Genomic DNA, 15,820 nt, shown 5'->3' on the forward strand with positions numbered 1-15,820 from the left:
TTTCATTTTTCCTCTTTGTCTGTTAAAGAATGTTCGTTTTAGCCTAAGTTCTCACACGTGGTTACCTCTGCCTATTTTGTGGATCCTTCACTTTGCCAAGAAGCGTTCATCACTTTTAATTTTCAACTTTATTTCATTTTTAAACATAAAATAATTAAAGAGCTTTGTCTGCTCACAAATTCTCCAGTTTTCCATCGTTTAGATCAAACTTAAGTTGTGAATAGAAAAAAAAAAAAAAAAAAAGAAAAAAGAAACAGTAACAACGTTAACCAAAACTAAAATTCATATGGGCAACCCTGGATTCCCCATTGGAGAGAACATAAAGTATCATAAACTAAAAACAAGAACACACGAATAAATGCACAGGAAAACAAAACAAGGAGGAAAGTTATGAACCGACTTTCCATGTGTTTTGAAACAAAACAGTTGGTAAAATTTCCTGTGAGATGAACACAGTAAATGAGCTGATGGCTTGGAATGCCCGCAAGAGTTGTGCTTAATCAGGTCCAAAAAAACAATCAAAGACCAACAACAGTCAAATCTTTTGAGTCGCACTTTATTAACTATGATATTGGACTGGCTGACTAGAGGTTAATTTTGTGACATTATCCCTTGTCTATTGCTGAAGGAAAATCATCCACAGGATAAGATAACGTCTCAATAGATGTAATCCACGAATCCATCTGTCGGATTCTTCAACTTCTCCAAAATCTTCGGCTGCGTTCGGACACGTTCGTACCAAGCCGACAAAGAGGGAAACTTTTTCAAACCCTCGGGAATTCCTTCAGCTTTTCCCTTCATGAAATAACTGTTTAAAAAGGTGAAGACCACGATATCGGCATAAGTAAACTGTAGAAAAACAACACGTTGATGTCAGTTATTGAAAACAACACCCACTCCATTGTTGCCAGCAAGACCGCTGTCGACGATGACATTGTAATCGTCATCATTATCATGTATATTGTCACTGCTTTTTACACCGCCTTAATTGGTCACTCATTGTTTTTGTTTCTATAATTAATATCATTATTTGCATAAACGCTTCGCCATGAGCTTTTCTTAGCCTGCAGTTAAGTACGAAGCCTTAGGGCAACGCAGGCTGACTAGAGGTCTGGTAAGGGGTGTAGGGATGTTAGTGCCACACCCCACGCAAATCTCTACCTGACTCGTCTCAAGTCTTCTTGCAGGTAGAGAAACATGCGTCCTGTAGCGCTAAAAATGAGGACCTACGCGCGTTAAAGTAAAGAATTTAAATTACATCCGTTGATGTTGTATTCGTCATACTTGTGACCGTTGACTCGCCTGTACTGTGAGATAATAAACAGGGCAGTTGCCGGGATAGTTTCTGATTTTAAAAAAATTGTGCCAATTTTTTTTTGGTGTCTAGGGTGAGTCTAATGACTTGATTTGATGTTCACTGTAGAACGTCAATGTTGCGAAATCACGCCTCTTTTTGGCTAGGCAACTGGCAAGGTCTTATTATGAGCGATTCTGGATGAGCCATTCTTCCCGCGGGAAAAGTATGAAGTCGAGCAGCGCGAGCGGGCGCGAGGTCTGTAGGAGTTGTGGGGCTGATTATCAGTTCCAGGTCTCCGGCAAACTTCTCACGGACTCGTGTCTCAAATCTTCTTGCGGGCGGAGAAACACGCATCCAGATACGCTAATATATCGAAGGCCCGCCCTCAGGCCACACTTGTCGGCCTACCTTTTCACCAATGAAGAATCCATTTTTATTAGCTGACAAGATCTTTTCAAAGTATCCACATTTATCTGGAATCACTTCTTCGGTGGCGGTCTTCATAGCTTTTTCCTGATTCATACACGAAGAATAAAAAATTAGGTTTCGCAAACCACAAATTAGTTTGTCTTCAGACCCTACCTTCATGAAAGCTAAGATACGTGGGACTTCAACGCTCGCTCGTTCGTCCGTCCCGGAAGTTAACAACGGGATCATCAAACCTTTCTTTCCGGGTCTTTCTCCCCATACGCCTCTGTTAGTGTGGTCTCTAATTCGTTGACCACGTGAGCCAAAGAATCTGCCTGAGCCTGCTGAAGATTGCCTTCTGGAGCAAGATCTGAAAGTTAAATGCAGTTCGCGTTTGCATAAACATTCGACAGGAAAGGGAAAATGTTTAGGGAAAATGTTTGATAACATTGAATAAAAGGCATCATGGCAAGATCAAATCTATTTCTAAATGACATTTTCATTCAGATCAAAGTGGTACAGAGAAGAATCCAAGTTTTTCCTGAAGTTGAGTGGTTGGCGTATGTCTTCGTGAGAGTTTCGTAGACAACATCTTTCAACTTATTATTCATCGCTAAACCGTAGCTTTTATGTAAGCGCTGCCGTTCTCTTGGTTCGTCACCCAGTCGTCACAAGAATTGGGGATAATTTCATTACGGAGCGGGAATGGGTTGGAATGTTCATTTAACAATCTTCTATTAAACGAGAGTTGATAAGTATGTTTATTAAAAATAAGAGATGATCGTGACTTACTGAATTCCTTAGCCAAATAGCTTAAAATAGCCTTGGATTGTGTGAGGACTGTGCCATCGACCTCGAGGATTGGTAGCTGTCCAGAGGGGCTTAATCCAGCTGACAAAATACCAAAACAAAGAGACCTTTCATTACCTTTTGATTTGGGTCTCCTTACAACGAAACCCCACCTCCATTCCATTTCCCGTGGTACCTTTGAGACCTAGATTAACCAATCGTTCCTCCTCACCCCTCCCTCGGGAGCAGCACAAAGGCTCTCCTATCAGGCACTTAAATCGCATATTTCTTTTTACTAACGATTCGTTTTGTTTGACAATTGATTGTTTCTAAATGACGTCCAAAACAAACAATTGATGACACAAAACTGCTGCGATTAAAAGTGTAATCATTCAAAAGCAATCTGACACTTAAATTTTTTTCGTAGTACAGCGATTTCGATCAAAGTCCTTTGGCGAGAAATACCCGTTCAGCAGTCAGAAACCATCTATTTCTCGGTTAAAGAGATTGTGAAAGCGTTGTTTGAGTAAAAGTGGCATTTCTTTTGCGACAGAAATTGACTGTAAATGTTTGTAAACGCGACCCAACTGGTTATGATTTGCACAAGTTGACAGATTTGACTACGTCAACATCTCCTGAGGTTATACATTAAGATTTAAGATAATTCTCGAGCGAAGCACGCACGAATATTTTCTGCGCAGTCCATCCTACTGCTCATATAGTGTGACGAGGACGATAAACCTCGCACCAAACATTTTGCATCTTATATTCGCTGCATTTTTACATCGGCGTAGAGAACGCCACGTAATTCTTATTATACTCACAGTGTTTCAGCTTTGTAAACCACTCTTCCAGATTTACTAGGATGTCATCGAACTCAACTCCAGCCACCGCGAAAGTTATTCTGATGGCTTCGGCTCTTCCTCTAAGTGGAAAGTATGAAAGCTTATATTTCGGCATCGCCCTAGTGAAGATACGGACAAAGACTGCAAGGGGTCTGAGTATATGACGTGGTTTACTCTCGATGGAGACCGAGATGTGATGAGATGTGATGTGACCTTCGAGGGTCAACAGCGAAAGACAAAGCCAATTAGCGTGGTTAACGTGACTCCAAAGAGATCTGTCAAGCTTGCTTCGACAGAAGTGGGTAGAGCGTGGGGTTAAGGTCGGAATTTGATATTTAGAGATTCTAACATTGTGAATAAACCCTTGTGAACATCTTGTGATATCCTTGCACAACATGCAGATTATTGTGATTTTCACGATGATCTTTATACCGGGATTATATGCATTTCCTAAATGCGTCCCTAAACAAGGCCTTTTTTAAATCTCCGTTATTTTCCTCCCTTTCCCCCCGGGGGATGTGGATTTTTTTAATTCCGAAAAATGCCGCCGTGGCCTTCAAATTCTAGCCAACATAAATATGCATTTTGCTGCATTTTGTAAGACAAAAAAATATTGATAATTGTGGCATACCGATGACTAAATACTTTAAGTGAATTTTAATCGAGCTTTAATGGGAAAAAGGGGGAAGTAGTGGGGGCTTGGAAAGTAATCTAGCAGTACAACCCTCTCTCTTCAAAGGAATCCTAGTCCACGTCAAGAGAACGATAGAATGATATTCTCTTGCCCTTGTTTTTCTTTTATGGAGGGTAGGGGAGGGGGAAAGGGAACAGTGAATCCTAAATGGTGCCTTTTGACCAGATAGAAAAAAAGCACCACACCCTACCCCCACTCCCTTAGTATTCCTCTCTTTGGAAAAATTATAGGAGGTAAGCAACCTAGTAAGAGAACATCGTATTTTTACTTCCTTTGTTTTTGTTTCAAGAAAATTGCCACGCCATCTTAATCACTCGGCAAGAGAGGTTGTAAACAGTTCGTACACGGAGAGACGACAAAGTGATGTTGTGTTTTCAAATTTATTAACCCTATTTGTTTGACTATAAGTGCTGAATTAAAATTACAAAACTATGTTCTAGTTTATTGTGTTTTCCGAGTCTCCTTTTCGTTCCATAACTATGGTTCAAGTATTGCATATCCAGTCACGTGTCCGTTTAGTATGGGTACTCGCCGAGATCTGGTCGCGGAGTCTTGAGCCATTGTTGAATCTTGGGTTGCGTTCTGACCAGTTCGTACCAGGCGTGTAGTTTGGGGAATGCCTTCAACTCCTCAGGAACTCCTTCAGCGCTTCCTTTCAGATAATAGCTGTTCAGGAAGGTGAATACCACGATATCAGCATAGGTCAGCTGTGGGATGTTGATTAGTGTCAGTAAATATGACTGCCAAATGATTCTGTCATTTTATCTGAAAAGCCCATATCGGAAAACGGGCAATCAAATGAGTACTACAATGTACTTACAAATTGCAATCCGTTGCGGCACCGCAGTGCTCTCCATTGTATTGCATTACTCTACAACATAACACTGAATTGTTTTGCACTGCATGGCAGTGGACAATGATATGTTACCTTATCTTCAAGAAAGAATCCCTCCTTGTCGTTGGCCGCCAAAAACTTCTCAAAATATCCGCATTTGTCTGGAATAACTTCCTTGCGAGCAGTTTCTAAGGCTTCCTCCTAGACAAGGGGAAATTATAACATATTAAGTGCTACTGGAAACCAGAAATTCATGCAAATAAAATATGATCGATGGCGTTTTGTCTGAGAGTGAGTGATTTCACTAACCTTCACCGTTGAATCTTCGTGTCTATTAGCTGCGCTTAGCACGTTTTCCAAGTCATTAATTATGTGAGCTAAGACGTCTGCCTGCGCCAGTTGAAAATTATCTTTTGGAGCGAGATCTGAAGGAAAATATGGTTTCTGTGAACGAAGTATATTTCCTTACTGCCCACTTTAATGGAGTATTTGTCAAGTCCTCTTGCCATGAAAATACTCCGTAAGCCGTTCAAAGAGCGCGAAGGAGCGCTTACTCTTCTCGCAAAGCGGAGGTCCCATTAGGGGGTCTGAATATTCATTATCCTGATGATTTTTGGTTTAATTACAGTATCTCGTATCCCATTAATTCCTGTGGTTTAAATCCCGTAATCACTATTTAGTTAAATATCCTGTATCCCTATATCCCTATAATTTTTAATCAAAATCCCGTATAACGATAACCCCTGAGGTGCGTTTGGCCTTCCGAGAAAGAGCGTTGCGTGACGGAACCAAGTAACGGCTGCAGCGGTAACATTAATCAGGAGCGTATGGGCTCCTGCATTAATTCAATACTTACTGAGTTCTTTGCCGACGTAACTGAGAATGACTTTGGACTCCATAAGTACTTTACCATCAACGTACAGCACCGGTAGCTGACGGGAAGGGCTTATTCCAGCTTAAATGAATTAAGAATAAAATATACCAATTTTTGTCGTTAGTTATAAATAAACGCGCTAGTGGTCGTAGAAACAAAGGCACGCATTACTATTTATGATTGTTCAGAAATCTATTTCAGTCATCGTGGCTCGCATTGAGATGTGAAAGAGAACAGCGCTCAGATCCAAATTTGGACGATTCATTTGAACCTAAGAGTGACTTATTGAAAAACTTGAAGACGCAGTTTAATTTCCTTCGAGTCTTCCTTCAGACTCCTTGTTCGAAGTCTCACGTAAAGGCCCATAACTTGCAAGAAAAGTCCGACATACGCGAGGTCTTAGCAGAAATGTAGATTTGGCCGAAATCTCAGGCAAAATACGAGATATACTACCTCATTTTACCTTAACTTATTTATGTCAGGAAAAAATCGGTGCTGGAGCACACCCGGAATTCGGGAGCTAGAGGCCTGTTTGTCAGTCTGTAAATAACCACAGTCACTTTCTTTAAGTGTGAGATTGGGTTGCAAATTAAAATTATACTTGTATCAGCCAAGTGGCAACAATCCTGTCAGGGCATTCAAGTTATTAGATCGCGGCGAATCTTAGGAGAAGCATAAAACCGAAAAAGAAGTCTGCATGGTAAAAACTGGAAGAATATCACAGGCAAACTATGTACTTAGGTTCTCTTGTCTGAATTACAAGAAAATTTTGAAGCAATGATTTCTCCAACCAAATAACAAAATTTATGTACAGAGCACCGTCATCGAGGGTGTGGCGCAGAGAAGGGTGAAACAAAGCGGAACAAACGAAATATGCTTTCGCAATGAATATGAAAGCGATCTTTGCAGTAAAGATTTCGCAATAACCTTGTGGTCTGAAGATTTATCAACATCTATCGTGTATGTTTACAGAAGAAACAAAGAACAACACTCGACACACCCATACAAACTGTAATCTTTCAAGTCAGGCGTCCGTGGTTTGAATATTCTAGGCAACTCAGCTAAAAATTTGACGAATTAATTATTAAAGTTAACAGAGGGTAAAGACTGAACATGAATTGAGGCTGCGGCGAGATCTGCACCGTCACGGTTCAGTGCGCTCCTTTGAACGTGGCTGCGAAGCGATATAATGGCTTGTTTGATTTCGGTAAAGGAACTTGATCAGCTAGGAAATTGTGGAACAAATGTGCATTTAGCGTTGATGAAAAGGTTGTCAGCAGGATATCCCTGCACAAAGCTTCTTTAATACAGCTGTCTCGGGGATATCCAAGCTTTTCAAATACGCAATACTCAAATGACTACTCACAATTCTTGTATTTTGAAATCCAGTCGTCCATTGTATAACGTACGTCCTCGAAATCAACTCCAGCGGCGGCGAAAACCATTCTGATGGCTTCCGCTTTTGCGCGAAGTGGAAAGTAAATCAGCTTGTACGAAGGCATTGTTTGCAGAAGCTGCAGGTAGCAAGCGAAACAAGAGCGTTTTGGGCGAGAAGCGCGTGGCGTCCGGAGACTTGTGATTTACGGATGATATCTTTAGATAGTATCCGATTTCTGAGCTCTTACTTGGTGTAGAAGACACAATTACGTCACAATAGAATTTAATTACAACTGGGAATATGACTCAATCGGAATCTCCTCTTAACTCGTTCCCAGACGTCTTAAAATCGAAAGGAAAAATGCTTGATAACTGACACGTTTATTGCAGCAAAGCTACTGGAATTGGAAATTCCGTCCGTCTATCGTCATGATCAATTTAGAGGAGATACTTACTCTTTAATTACTTTCTACATTCTGTTTTTATTCATCGATCAACTATCTATAAGTTGGTAGAATCATGTAACAGTTGGTGATCATTTGCTTAATTCTTGTTTCGTTAATGTGTGGTTTAGGGGTGATATTGTAAGGAGAAATCAGATTTTAGTCACTCTTAGGGGTTAAAGGGTTAATGATTGTATCCTCGGCTGATTGGTCTTTACAATGCTGTTTCAGGGCGTTTCTCGATCCACTCCTTAATCTTAGGTTCATCTCTGACTTTCTTGTACAGAGTAGTAAGGCGAGGGCAATCTTTCAGCACGTCTGGAGGATCCAGTTGGCCTTTAGCAATGTATGAGTTGTAGAACGAGAAGAAGCAGATGTCCGCAAAGCTCAGCTGAAACAAAAAATGATTAAATGATTATTATGTATGAAGCCACTGAATAATTATATATATGGAAAGAAGAATTCAGAACAAGTTCATAAAGTCTGCCTATAGCGATAGCGGACTAGTCAGGGGAGGGTGGGGGTCACTAGAGCCTTAGTGAGGGGATCAGGTAAATTTTGTTGTGGCAAAACCAAAATCCTCCGACCCCTCTCCCCCAGGTGTTGAATGATATCAGGTCCTAAGGATAAAAATGGTCTCGGAACAAGGTAGACGGTCGTCAAGGTTGCGACCTCTTGAGAGCAGAACCACTTGCCTTATTTCCAACACAGTAGACTTCATCTTTAGAGTTCTTTTCCAAGATCTTTTCGAAGTACTTAGTTTGCCTGGGTAAGGACTCCTTATTAAACTTTTCCATCAGAACTTTCTGTGGATTTTAAAGAAACGAAGAAATTAAAGAATTATTGCAAAGAAGCGATTCGATTGGATATTCTTCAAAACTGAAATTTGAAAACGAAACCTACAATAACATCAATAATGATATTAAGGAAACGATGCAGAAGCAATTTATTTATTGCATCGTTGTAGCTAAAAAAGAGAATTACTTTCAAAGTCACAAATTAACTTTATTAACTTTATTTAATTTCGAAGGGCTGTATACTTTGGAATTTGGTAAAACGATAGAATTTTCGGCTTCTTTCAAAGAATTCTTTCTTTCGGACGTTTACAGTCACTGCGGTGCACACGTTGAATAAAAAAACTGCCCTTTCCATCCCTCCTTCTATATTTTCCTCCTTAGAAGCCCTCTGACTCTCTTGATAAGACAACGAGCAACCTATCTTTCTTAGCCCAGTCCGTTACACGAGTCACAGGAAAACAGCGCAAAAAAAAAAATAAATAAATAAATAAAAAAATAAAATAACTGACCGCCTTGCAAACCATGCTCTTTCCTCCCAGAGATCTTAGGGCGCAGTTCATCTTTTCGTTTCTCTTTCTCTCTCCACTTTTTTTTTGCTCTTTTTCTCTTATTTCTTTTGATTCGCTATATTGATTCATTTGGAGAATAGGAATTTAAGAGTAGATTTGGTAGATTTGTACAATACCTGTTGGGCCGGGTCAGCATGGACAATGGCACGAACGATCTCGTTCTCTAAACCATACACTCCTTCAGCAAACATGTCTGCTTTGGCTTGCTGCAGATCATTACTGGGCATCAAACCTGTAAGGAACAAAAATGGACCTCTTGTTACTTAGAATTATTTCTTAGTCGTGAAATTCACTTTTCGAGAAAAGTTAGGTTACAGATTAGAGAGTAAGCGAGTCTGGAGCGCAGTCCATTCTACATTGAAGTAAATTTGAACACAGAAAAAAATTCTCATATAAAGCCGGAAAACAAATACCACTGAAGTTTCCTTCCCACACATCACAGCGATATGAAATAAAAAAAAGTAAGCTACTCAAAATCACAACAAAAAACAAGTAGAAAACAAAAAACTTTGACGTCAAGCGTTTTCGAAAAGCATATGTTCTACGTGTTACCGTCCTTACTAAAACAAACTCTTGTTTTTTTGTTTTTTGTTTTTTTTTTTCTAATTTCTATGACGCTTTTCATAACTCCGTTTTCGGTGGGTAGTTTATGCGTAAATTTGACGTAAATGTAGGATCAGAAAATACGTTGCGTTTTCAAATTCATCTGGCCTTATATGGACGGGGTCTTACGTTGGCGTTCATATGGATGTCACGCAACGCTCCTTCCAAGAGAGGGCGTATAGCGTGACATCCCAAGGAACGGCTGCGAAAGAGATCACTGAAATACTTACCATGTCGTTTGGCTACAAACCGAAGGATAGCCATGGACTCGCAAAGGGTCACTCCCTCGACTTCAAGGATAGGTACCAGTCCAAAAGGGCACTTTCCACCTGTAGAGAAAACAGCGCTCTTAATATTGTTCAAAAACACATTTATCTTATACCTCATGATACTCGATGTAATCGATGTTCTAAGATTAGAACTTACTTTGTTTCAATGCCAACCACTCTTCGCTTTTAAGATCAAACGGGATACGAACATCTTCATAATCCACCCCGGCGTATGCCAAAACAAGTCTTGTAGGCTCTCCCCTGGCTCGGAGATTGTAGTAGGTCAACTTGTATTTAGACGCCATTTTCGCGATGAACGTACAAGTGTTTACTCAAACCAAATGAGCGACAAAATGAATTAAATACTTGGCTGATTCTCTTATTTATATGCTGATCTAAAGCATATCGAGGTCACGTGCTATGAATATATGTTGACTTTTCGTAACCATTCGATCAGTAATTTCAAACAAGGCTTTTACAAGTTATAATCAAACGCAGGTGACCTTTACTTTTAGGTCGTGAAAAGAAGACTAGATTCATGCATCTCACTTACACCTGCGTGCTGAAAAATTTTCTTTGCTCGCTGACCCATGTTCTGCTTCAGGAGATCCATTGTCTTGCTTCAGACTAAGCATGACTCAGCAAGCTTTGACGCTTCAACGAAAATATTTGCATATGTAAGAATTGAAGAACCTAGTCATGAGCCAATATCCCGAGAGGTTTGTCATCATGATGAAGCTTTCTTCACTTTCTCGAAGTTAGTGATTAAGAATCAATATCTGGAAATTTATTTTACGGAGACTCCTCAAGGTTTTAGATCGCGCTAGATCTGGACGCTAACGTGGCGAGGGGTTTAAAAGTGTCAATAACCGAAAGAAACATGTCATGTTACGTTATGTTATGTTTTGGGAGTAAGTAATAGGAGATTTTTCAAATAAGATTTATCGCTTTTCCTTCGGTAATCTTTTTTGAAAATTGGGCAAGTCCAAACCACATACAGTTCTTATCAATTAGCCTATTTTTTGTTAAAATCTGTCTGAGCTAATCGAATTTATTTAGAAAAATGAAAAATGAAAGAATATAGGTAAAACCGTATGAACGACCTTAAGTTTTTACCATTTCCAAAGGCAATATCATTTCTCGAGAGAAGAGAATATCAACTCAACATTTGATATTCTCTAGTATTTCCACAATGTGGCAGAGAATAGAGACTTTTCGCTGACGGAAAGTAAAGATCTTTAGGTTTTTTTTAGATCTTTTAAAGATCTTTAGGTTTTTTTTTTTAGGTTTTTTAAACCAAAAATCACAATATATCTGCCCGTCACAATAGATGATGTTGCCATGGTAACATCTAAAAATTAACAGAAAAAGCCTTGCTATATCGTTAGCTGAACTGGTAAATCTCTTGAGATGTGTGGTTTGATTCCTAACAATTGCGACAAGAGATCCTTTCTGCATTAAAAAGCTTTCTTTGGTCAAATAAAACATCCCAACGGGAGAAGGACGGGTAGGGGGTTGAGGGTAGGTTAAGGGTGCATTTTTTCATGCCTGCACAGGGAAACTAGGATATATCTCTTTATAATCAGACTTCATAGTTACTTTGATTAGGGTTACAGAGGTTAGGCTTAAGCACTTCAAGTCCATTTTCTCCCCTGTGATGGCCAATTTGAGCATAACGGGAATAGCTCATTATTTGAAAAAAAAAATAATAATAAATAAAGAAAGAAAGAAAATAAAGGAAAAAAAAGGGAATTGGAGAGGCTAAATTAAAGTGATGATATTGATAGCCTTTCTATCTCTGCATTCTTTGTAATTTCTTTCGAGTCTTTCAGTTCTGAAAAGTGGAAAAAAACAACAACTCGCTTCTTGTCTTCTCATATAATTTAATTATTTTAAAATTAAATATTGTCATATCCAGACTGAATAGCATTTCAACCCTATTTAACCACCTGCTTATACATGATGTACACATTTGAAGCGATGTTCATTTTCTATTAACAACTCTTAAATATCTACAGTTTTTGACTTCATCTAAGGCTTCTGCTAGTGATTTACTCTCAATTTTGTCTCTCCTTTGTTGAACTGGACAGGATCTTTTGAAATCGTCTATCAAATTTTTCGCTTTCCTTGCCGTTTTCTCTGAATCTTCAAATTTTCGACGCAAAACATGAGAGACCAGTGGAGTCGAAGATAATGTAGACCCATGGTCGTTACTCTTTCGTCGCGAGGAAAATTCCTCAAACACTGTGTCCTCAACTAAGGATATCGAAGACGTGAAGCTCACACTTTTAGAGACGGAAGGTCTTTCAGCTGAATCAGAATGTTTTTTAGACAGGATCGGCGAGGTTGGCGCACTGCGAGTTTTGATCAGCTCCATTGAAACTGGCCACGATGGCCATGGCATTCGTTTGCGCCGTAGAAATTCTGGAGTTCTCGGAGCAATCGGCGTCAAATGCACCCGCGCAGTGCACGATTTCGGTCGGGTTAGTGATTTTTGAACGGTTGAGTTAGAGATCCTCCTTTGTCTAACATCGTTACAGCTGGGGATGACATAATCCCGGCTAAGTCGCGCTGAATCCAAGTTAGATTGGCCAGATAATGAACTTTCTCCTCTCCTTTTTCCAGACGAGATTTTAGGCAAGGTAATATCTGGCACTGACGCGCATTTTTCCTTGGCATCTTGAGAAAGGATCCTTAATGGTGATGATTTTAGCCGGTGAAGTTCTTGATCGCAGCTCAAGTCATTAAAAGATCGTGACAGACTGCTTAGGCTATGATTTGCCCCATCAACTTTAACGAAAGAACCATTCATTTCATATGCTTATTTTATGGCTCAAGTTCTCGTACGATTTTCTTTCACCGATTTCGTCGGTCCCCCCGCGCCAAGACGAATTAAAGAGTAAAAGACGCTCGCTTTGATTCTATCGATGAGTTTCACCAAAGCAAACTATGATGAAAAAACCGTAGTGATGTTTCAATATTGGTATCAGCACACCTGTTCGTCACACGCCAAATAAAGCCAGTCTCTCCAAACTGTCATCCGAACTGAGAAGCGTAAAAACCCTTTGCGTTTCTCTCGCCAAACTTCATCGCTGGCTCATCATAGCCTCTTTTGATAACAGCAATGAATCCGCTTCGTTACCATCTTTTGTCCTCATTAGATCCGTGTGATTAAAAAGAATCCCTCCTACCCTTATCTTTTCCTCATTTTTGAAGTTTTTATCACCGAACGCCAAATGAAGCAGGCCATTTTATGAATACATAAAAGCGTCACGTGTGTTAATTGTTTTCAGGTAAAAGACCAACCTCTTGGATAAAACAAAGTGAGACTAATCCCGTAATGGATCGATCACCCACTCCAAAATGGTCGCAATAGTTTTCGGTGAATTCGAACATAAGCCTCCTTTTCCTGGAGATCCATTCCTGTCTCTTCTTTTATGAAATAGCCGTTCTTTAGTTGCTAATTATTTCTTGTTAAAGTTTGCACAAGAGGGAAGCACTTGAATAAAGCATCCTGTCGTCTTTGATGAGAAGGCAATAACCTTGATTCTGATCCAAAAACTCTTCGACTGAAACTCTAACTTCAAAGTAATGATCTAGGAAAGATTTTTATTATTTTCGCCAAACCCGCAACAAGAACAAAAAACCAAACCGAAAAAAGAAAAAAAATAAATAAACAGAAAAAGCTTAATATTCATTAAAAGAAAAGCGATGCTTTCGACAGCTGACTCTTTTTTAGATTTATGGCCTATTTTAAATTTTCTGCAAGAAACATTTGGTTTTAAATCATTTAAAATGACTCTCATTTCACTAACTTAAACTAATGCAGCGCGATTCCTATTATAGGCCTAAAACACAGTTGGGCCAAATATCTAATAGAGATATAATTTCATCCTCGTTAAGGTTTGTTTTCACTTTGTTTGTTTGATATTCTTGTATTTTTCAATAAACGTAAAATGAATTAAATTGAAATATTTTGCACAAAAATTGAAGGTAGATAAAAAAAAAGAAAGTAAAATTAGCTCTAACGCTGGAAAACGTATTTTAAGGATGAAGCTTAAGGCAGATGGCACCGGAAAATAATTAGCATCTGAAGGAAGAAGAAAAATAATATTAAAAAATTTGGTTCAGTTATTGTAATCACCACTCAGTGCGCCGAAAAGAGCATCAAAGTGCATTTTGTGTTGAGAAAATTGATATTGAGTCGTGTTGGCCTAAGAGATTTTTTTGTTTTTGTATTCGTGCATTCACTTCTACAGAGCCAGTATGGCTATTATCAATGAAATGAAGAGCTAAGTTAGCGCCTTGGCTCAAGGTTTAGAAGTTAATGACACCCATCAAATATAAACTTGCCGACAATAACATGGTTATTCAACACCGACAGCAACAACCAAGAAAACCCGGCTACAAGACGAAGACCAGGACGGTAACAATACTATTTATCGTCGTGACTCGAATTTCTCAAATAACGGCAATTCCTCAATTCGTTCATCATGTCAGAGAGTGATTTCCCTTGGTTTGTCTCTTGTCTAGATTCTAATTCTGAGAGCCCTGTTGCAGAAACTTTTCTGCTGCCTCTGTCAATCAAAACCCGTGTTGCCAAGGCAGCTTGACTCACGCGTCGTAAATTTGTGATACTATTAACTGAAATATTTCCAGAGCTGGATCCATTCTCAGATTTGCTTCTTGTTCTTAATCCCATGGTGTTTGTGGTCGTTTCCTCCGCTCCTGCTACTTGTCTTAAATAGCTTTCTGTCGGTCTCTGCAGCTCCTCTAATCTAACCTTCGTTAGAATTTTTTTGTCGGGTGATATACCCGTTTTTGGGTTTTCAGGGCTTGCTTTGGTAGTTGCACTGCGGAATCTTTGTGCCGCAATCGCCACAAGCGCCAAGGGACGAAAGCTTCTTAATCCATCTATGTTTTCTCCAGTTTCGCTTTTTGTTGAATTCTGTTCCTTAAAACTCTCTTCATATCGCGATATTCTCGAATTCCGGTTTATCGCTCTTCCGGGGGGTGCTTGCACAGTCGAAATCTTTCTCCTTGAAGTCATGCTTTTGTCGCTCCAGGCGTTTCCATGGTGATGAAGCCCTCCCCTTGCACCTGCTGCTGTTGTTGTCGCGATTGTTAACTCATGCAAATCTAGTTTTCTTTGAGCTCTTGATAAGCTTCCTTTTCTTTGAAAAGTGTTACTGCTTTCTCTACTGGTTTCTACTTCAACTTCCTTCTCCAAGTAAATATTGCTTATTCCTCGTGACAAATCCGCTTCCTCAAGCTCTAGAGTTGAAAATTCCCCAGAAATATGACCTCCGCTTACATTTAGTCCGGCTTTTTGAAATTGTCCATTTGCAATTGATGTTCCAGGTGCTACTCTGGGAATATTTTTATTTTCTTCTTTTCCCTGTGACTTAATATTGATGTCAATATCATTGGGGTGACTTTGAAATCTGGTCCAATTTCCATTTAAAATTTGCCTTCGATTCTCGAGTACTTTTTTGGGAACGCTTGGCAAATTATCTCGTCGATATTTGCTTATGTTTTCCGATGTTTTCTCATTAACCATTCTGGATGGTGCGTCGATACGTAAAGATAAACCAGTCGGCAAATTTTTCTTCGTCACTGAATATTCCGCTTCAGATTTCGTGCAAGATAAATGGTCGTTGAGAGAGCCAGCTGACTTTCCACTCGGTATCTTGGCGTTCAAAAGGCTGCCACTGGATCTACTTTGACTGAATGTATTGCTGTTATCGATACGCGAATTTGAATTTACAGAATAATGGTGAGGATCTCCGGAAGAAGCCGCTAAATCAATATCAAAGGGAGTTAGTTTTCTCCTCGGAACGCTGACAGCTTGGCGCTCTCCATAGTCGGTTTTCCGACCTGAAAAGTCTTCTGGGTCACTCACTTTCCTACCACTGTTTATATCACTAAAAAGCGAGGCTCTACTGCTTTTAGATCTTGTATCGCTTGGAGCAGATACTTTCCGGACTCGGCCATGAATTTCTGGTAGATATGAACTTTCT

General features: G+C 39.6%; 3 protein-coding genes across 4 annotated transcripts; all 3 read right to left on the reverse strand.

Annotated features, from left to right (window-relative positions):
- Positions 1–540: 540 nt before the first annotated feature.
- Positions 541–4,457, reverse strand: LOC149053650 (glutathione S-transferase 4-like). Its single transcript, XM_089209892.1, has 5 exons — positions 3,319–4,457; positions 2,498–2,596; positions 1,960–2,075; positions 1,706–1,810; positions 541–849 (listed from the first exon to the last, which is right to left on the reverse strand). The coding sequence occupies exons 1-5, from the start codon at positions 3,734–3,736 to the stop codon at positions 658–660; spliced, it is 930 nt and encodes a 309-aa protein (XP_089066018.1). The 5' UTR covers positions 3,737–4,457; the 3' UTR covers positions 541–657.
- On the reverse strand, positions 4,400–7,424 carry LOC113674641 (glutathione S-transferase 4). 2 transcript variants are annotated; one of them, XM_027191129.2, is made up of 5 exons: positions 7,109–7,424; positions 5,725–5,823; positions 5,178–5,293; positions 4,962–5,069; positions 4,400–4,740 (listed from the first exon to the last, which is right to left on the reverse strand). In XM_027191129.2, exons 1-5 carry the CDS (start codon positions 7,242–7,244, stop codon positions 4,549–4,551), a joined length of 651 nt encoding a protein of 216 aa, XP_027046930.2. In that variant the 5' UTR covers positions 7,245–7,424; the 3' UTR covers positions 4,400–4,548. The 2 variants fall into 2 exon arrangements, with proteins under 2 accessions (XP_027046930.2, XP_089066058.1); XM_089209932.1 differs by lacking the exon at positions 5,725–5,823 and having other exon boundaries at positions 7,109–7,421.
- A 160-nt stretch (positions 7,425–7,584) lies between these two features.
- LOC113674644 (glutathione S-transferase) lies at positions 7,585–10,450 on the reverse strand. Its single transcript, XM_027191131.2, has 5 exons — positions 9,958–10,450; positions 9,762–9,860; positions 9,045–9,160; positions 8,258–8,368; positions 7,585–7,953 (listed from the first exon to the last, which is right to left on the reverse strand). Exons 1-5 carry the CDS (start codon positions 10,103–10,105, stop codon positions 7,777–7,779), a joined length of 651 nt encoding a protein of 216 aa, XP_027046932.2. The 5' UTR covers positions 10,106–10,450; the 3' UTR covers positions 7,585–7,776.
- Positions 10,451–15,820: the final 5,370 nt, after the last annotated feature.

The sequence above is a fragment of the Pocillopora damicornis genome, chromosome 1 (assembly GCF_964200805.1).
Source record: "Pocillopora damicornis chromosome 1, jaPocDami1.2, whole genome shotgun sequence".
NCBI classification, from domain to species: Eukaryota; Metazoa; Cnidaria; class Anthozoa; order Scleractinia; family Pocilloporidae; genus Pocillopora; species Pocillopora damicornis.

Bases quoted from the DNA above. Each gene is read 5' to 3' on its own strand.
- LOC149053650 (XM_089209892.1), bottom strand. From the start codon at position 3,736: ATGTTGTGCAAGGATATCACAAGATGTTCACAAGGGTTTATTCACAAT. The intron at 2,076-2,497 runs GTAAGTCACGAT...TTTAACTTTCAG, and splicing joins CTATTTGGCTAAGGAATTCA to ATCTTGCTCCAGAAGGCAAT. The intron at 1,811-1,959 runs GTTTGATGATCC...TGTATGAATCAG, and splicing joins AGAAAGACCCGGAAAGAAAG to GAAAAAGCTATGAAGACCGC.
- LOC113674641 (XM_027191129.2), bottom strand. From the start codon at position 7,244: ATGCCTTCGTACAAGCTGATTTACTTTCCACTTCGCGCAAAAGCGGAA. The intron at 5,070-5,177 runs GTTAGTGAAATC...CCCCTTGTCTAG, and splicing joins ACGAAGATTCAACGGTGAAG to GAGGAAGCCTTAGAAACTGC. The intron at 4,741-4,961 runs GTAACATATCAT...AACATCCCACAG, and splicing joins GATTCTTTCTTGAAGATAAG to CTGACCTATGCTGATATCGT.
- LOC113674644 (XM_027191131.2), bottom strand. From the start codon at position 10,105: ATGGCGTCTAAATACAAGTTGACCTACTACAATCTCCGAGCCAGGGGA. The intron at 8,369-9,044 runs GTATTGTACAAA...TAAAATCCACAG, and splicing joins ATGCTGACCCGGCCCAACAG to AAAGTTCTGATGGAAAAGTT. The intron at 7,954-8,257 runs GCAAGTGGTTCT...TTTTTGTTTCAG, and splicing joins TCTACTGTGTTGGAAATAAG to CTGAGCTTTGCGGACATCTG.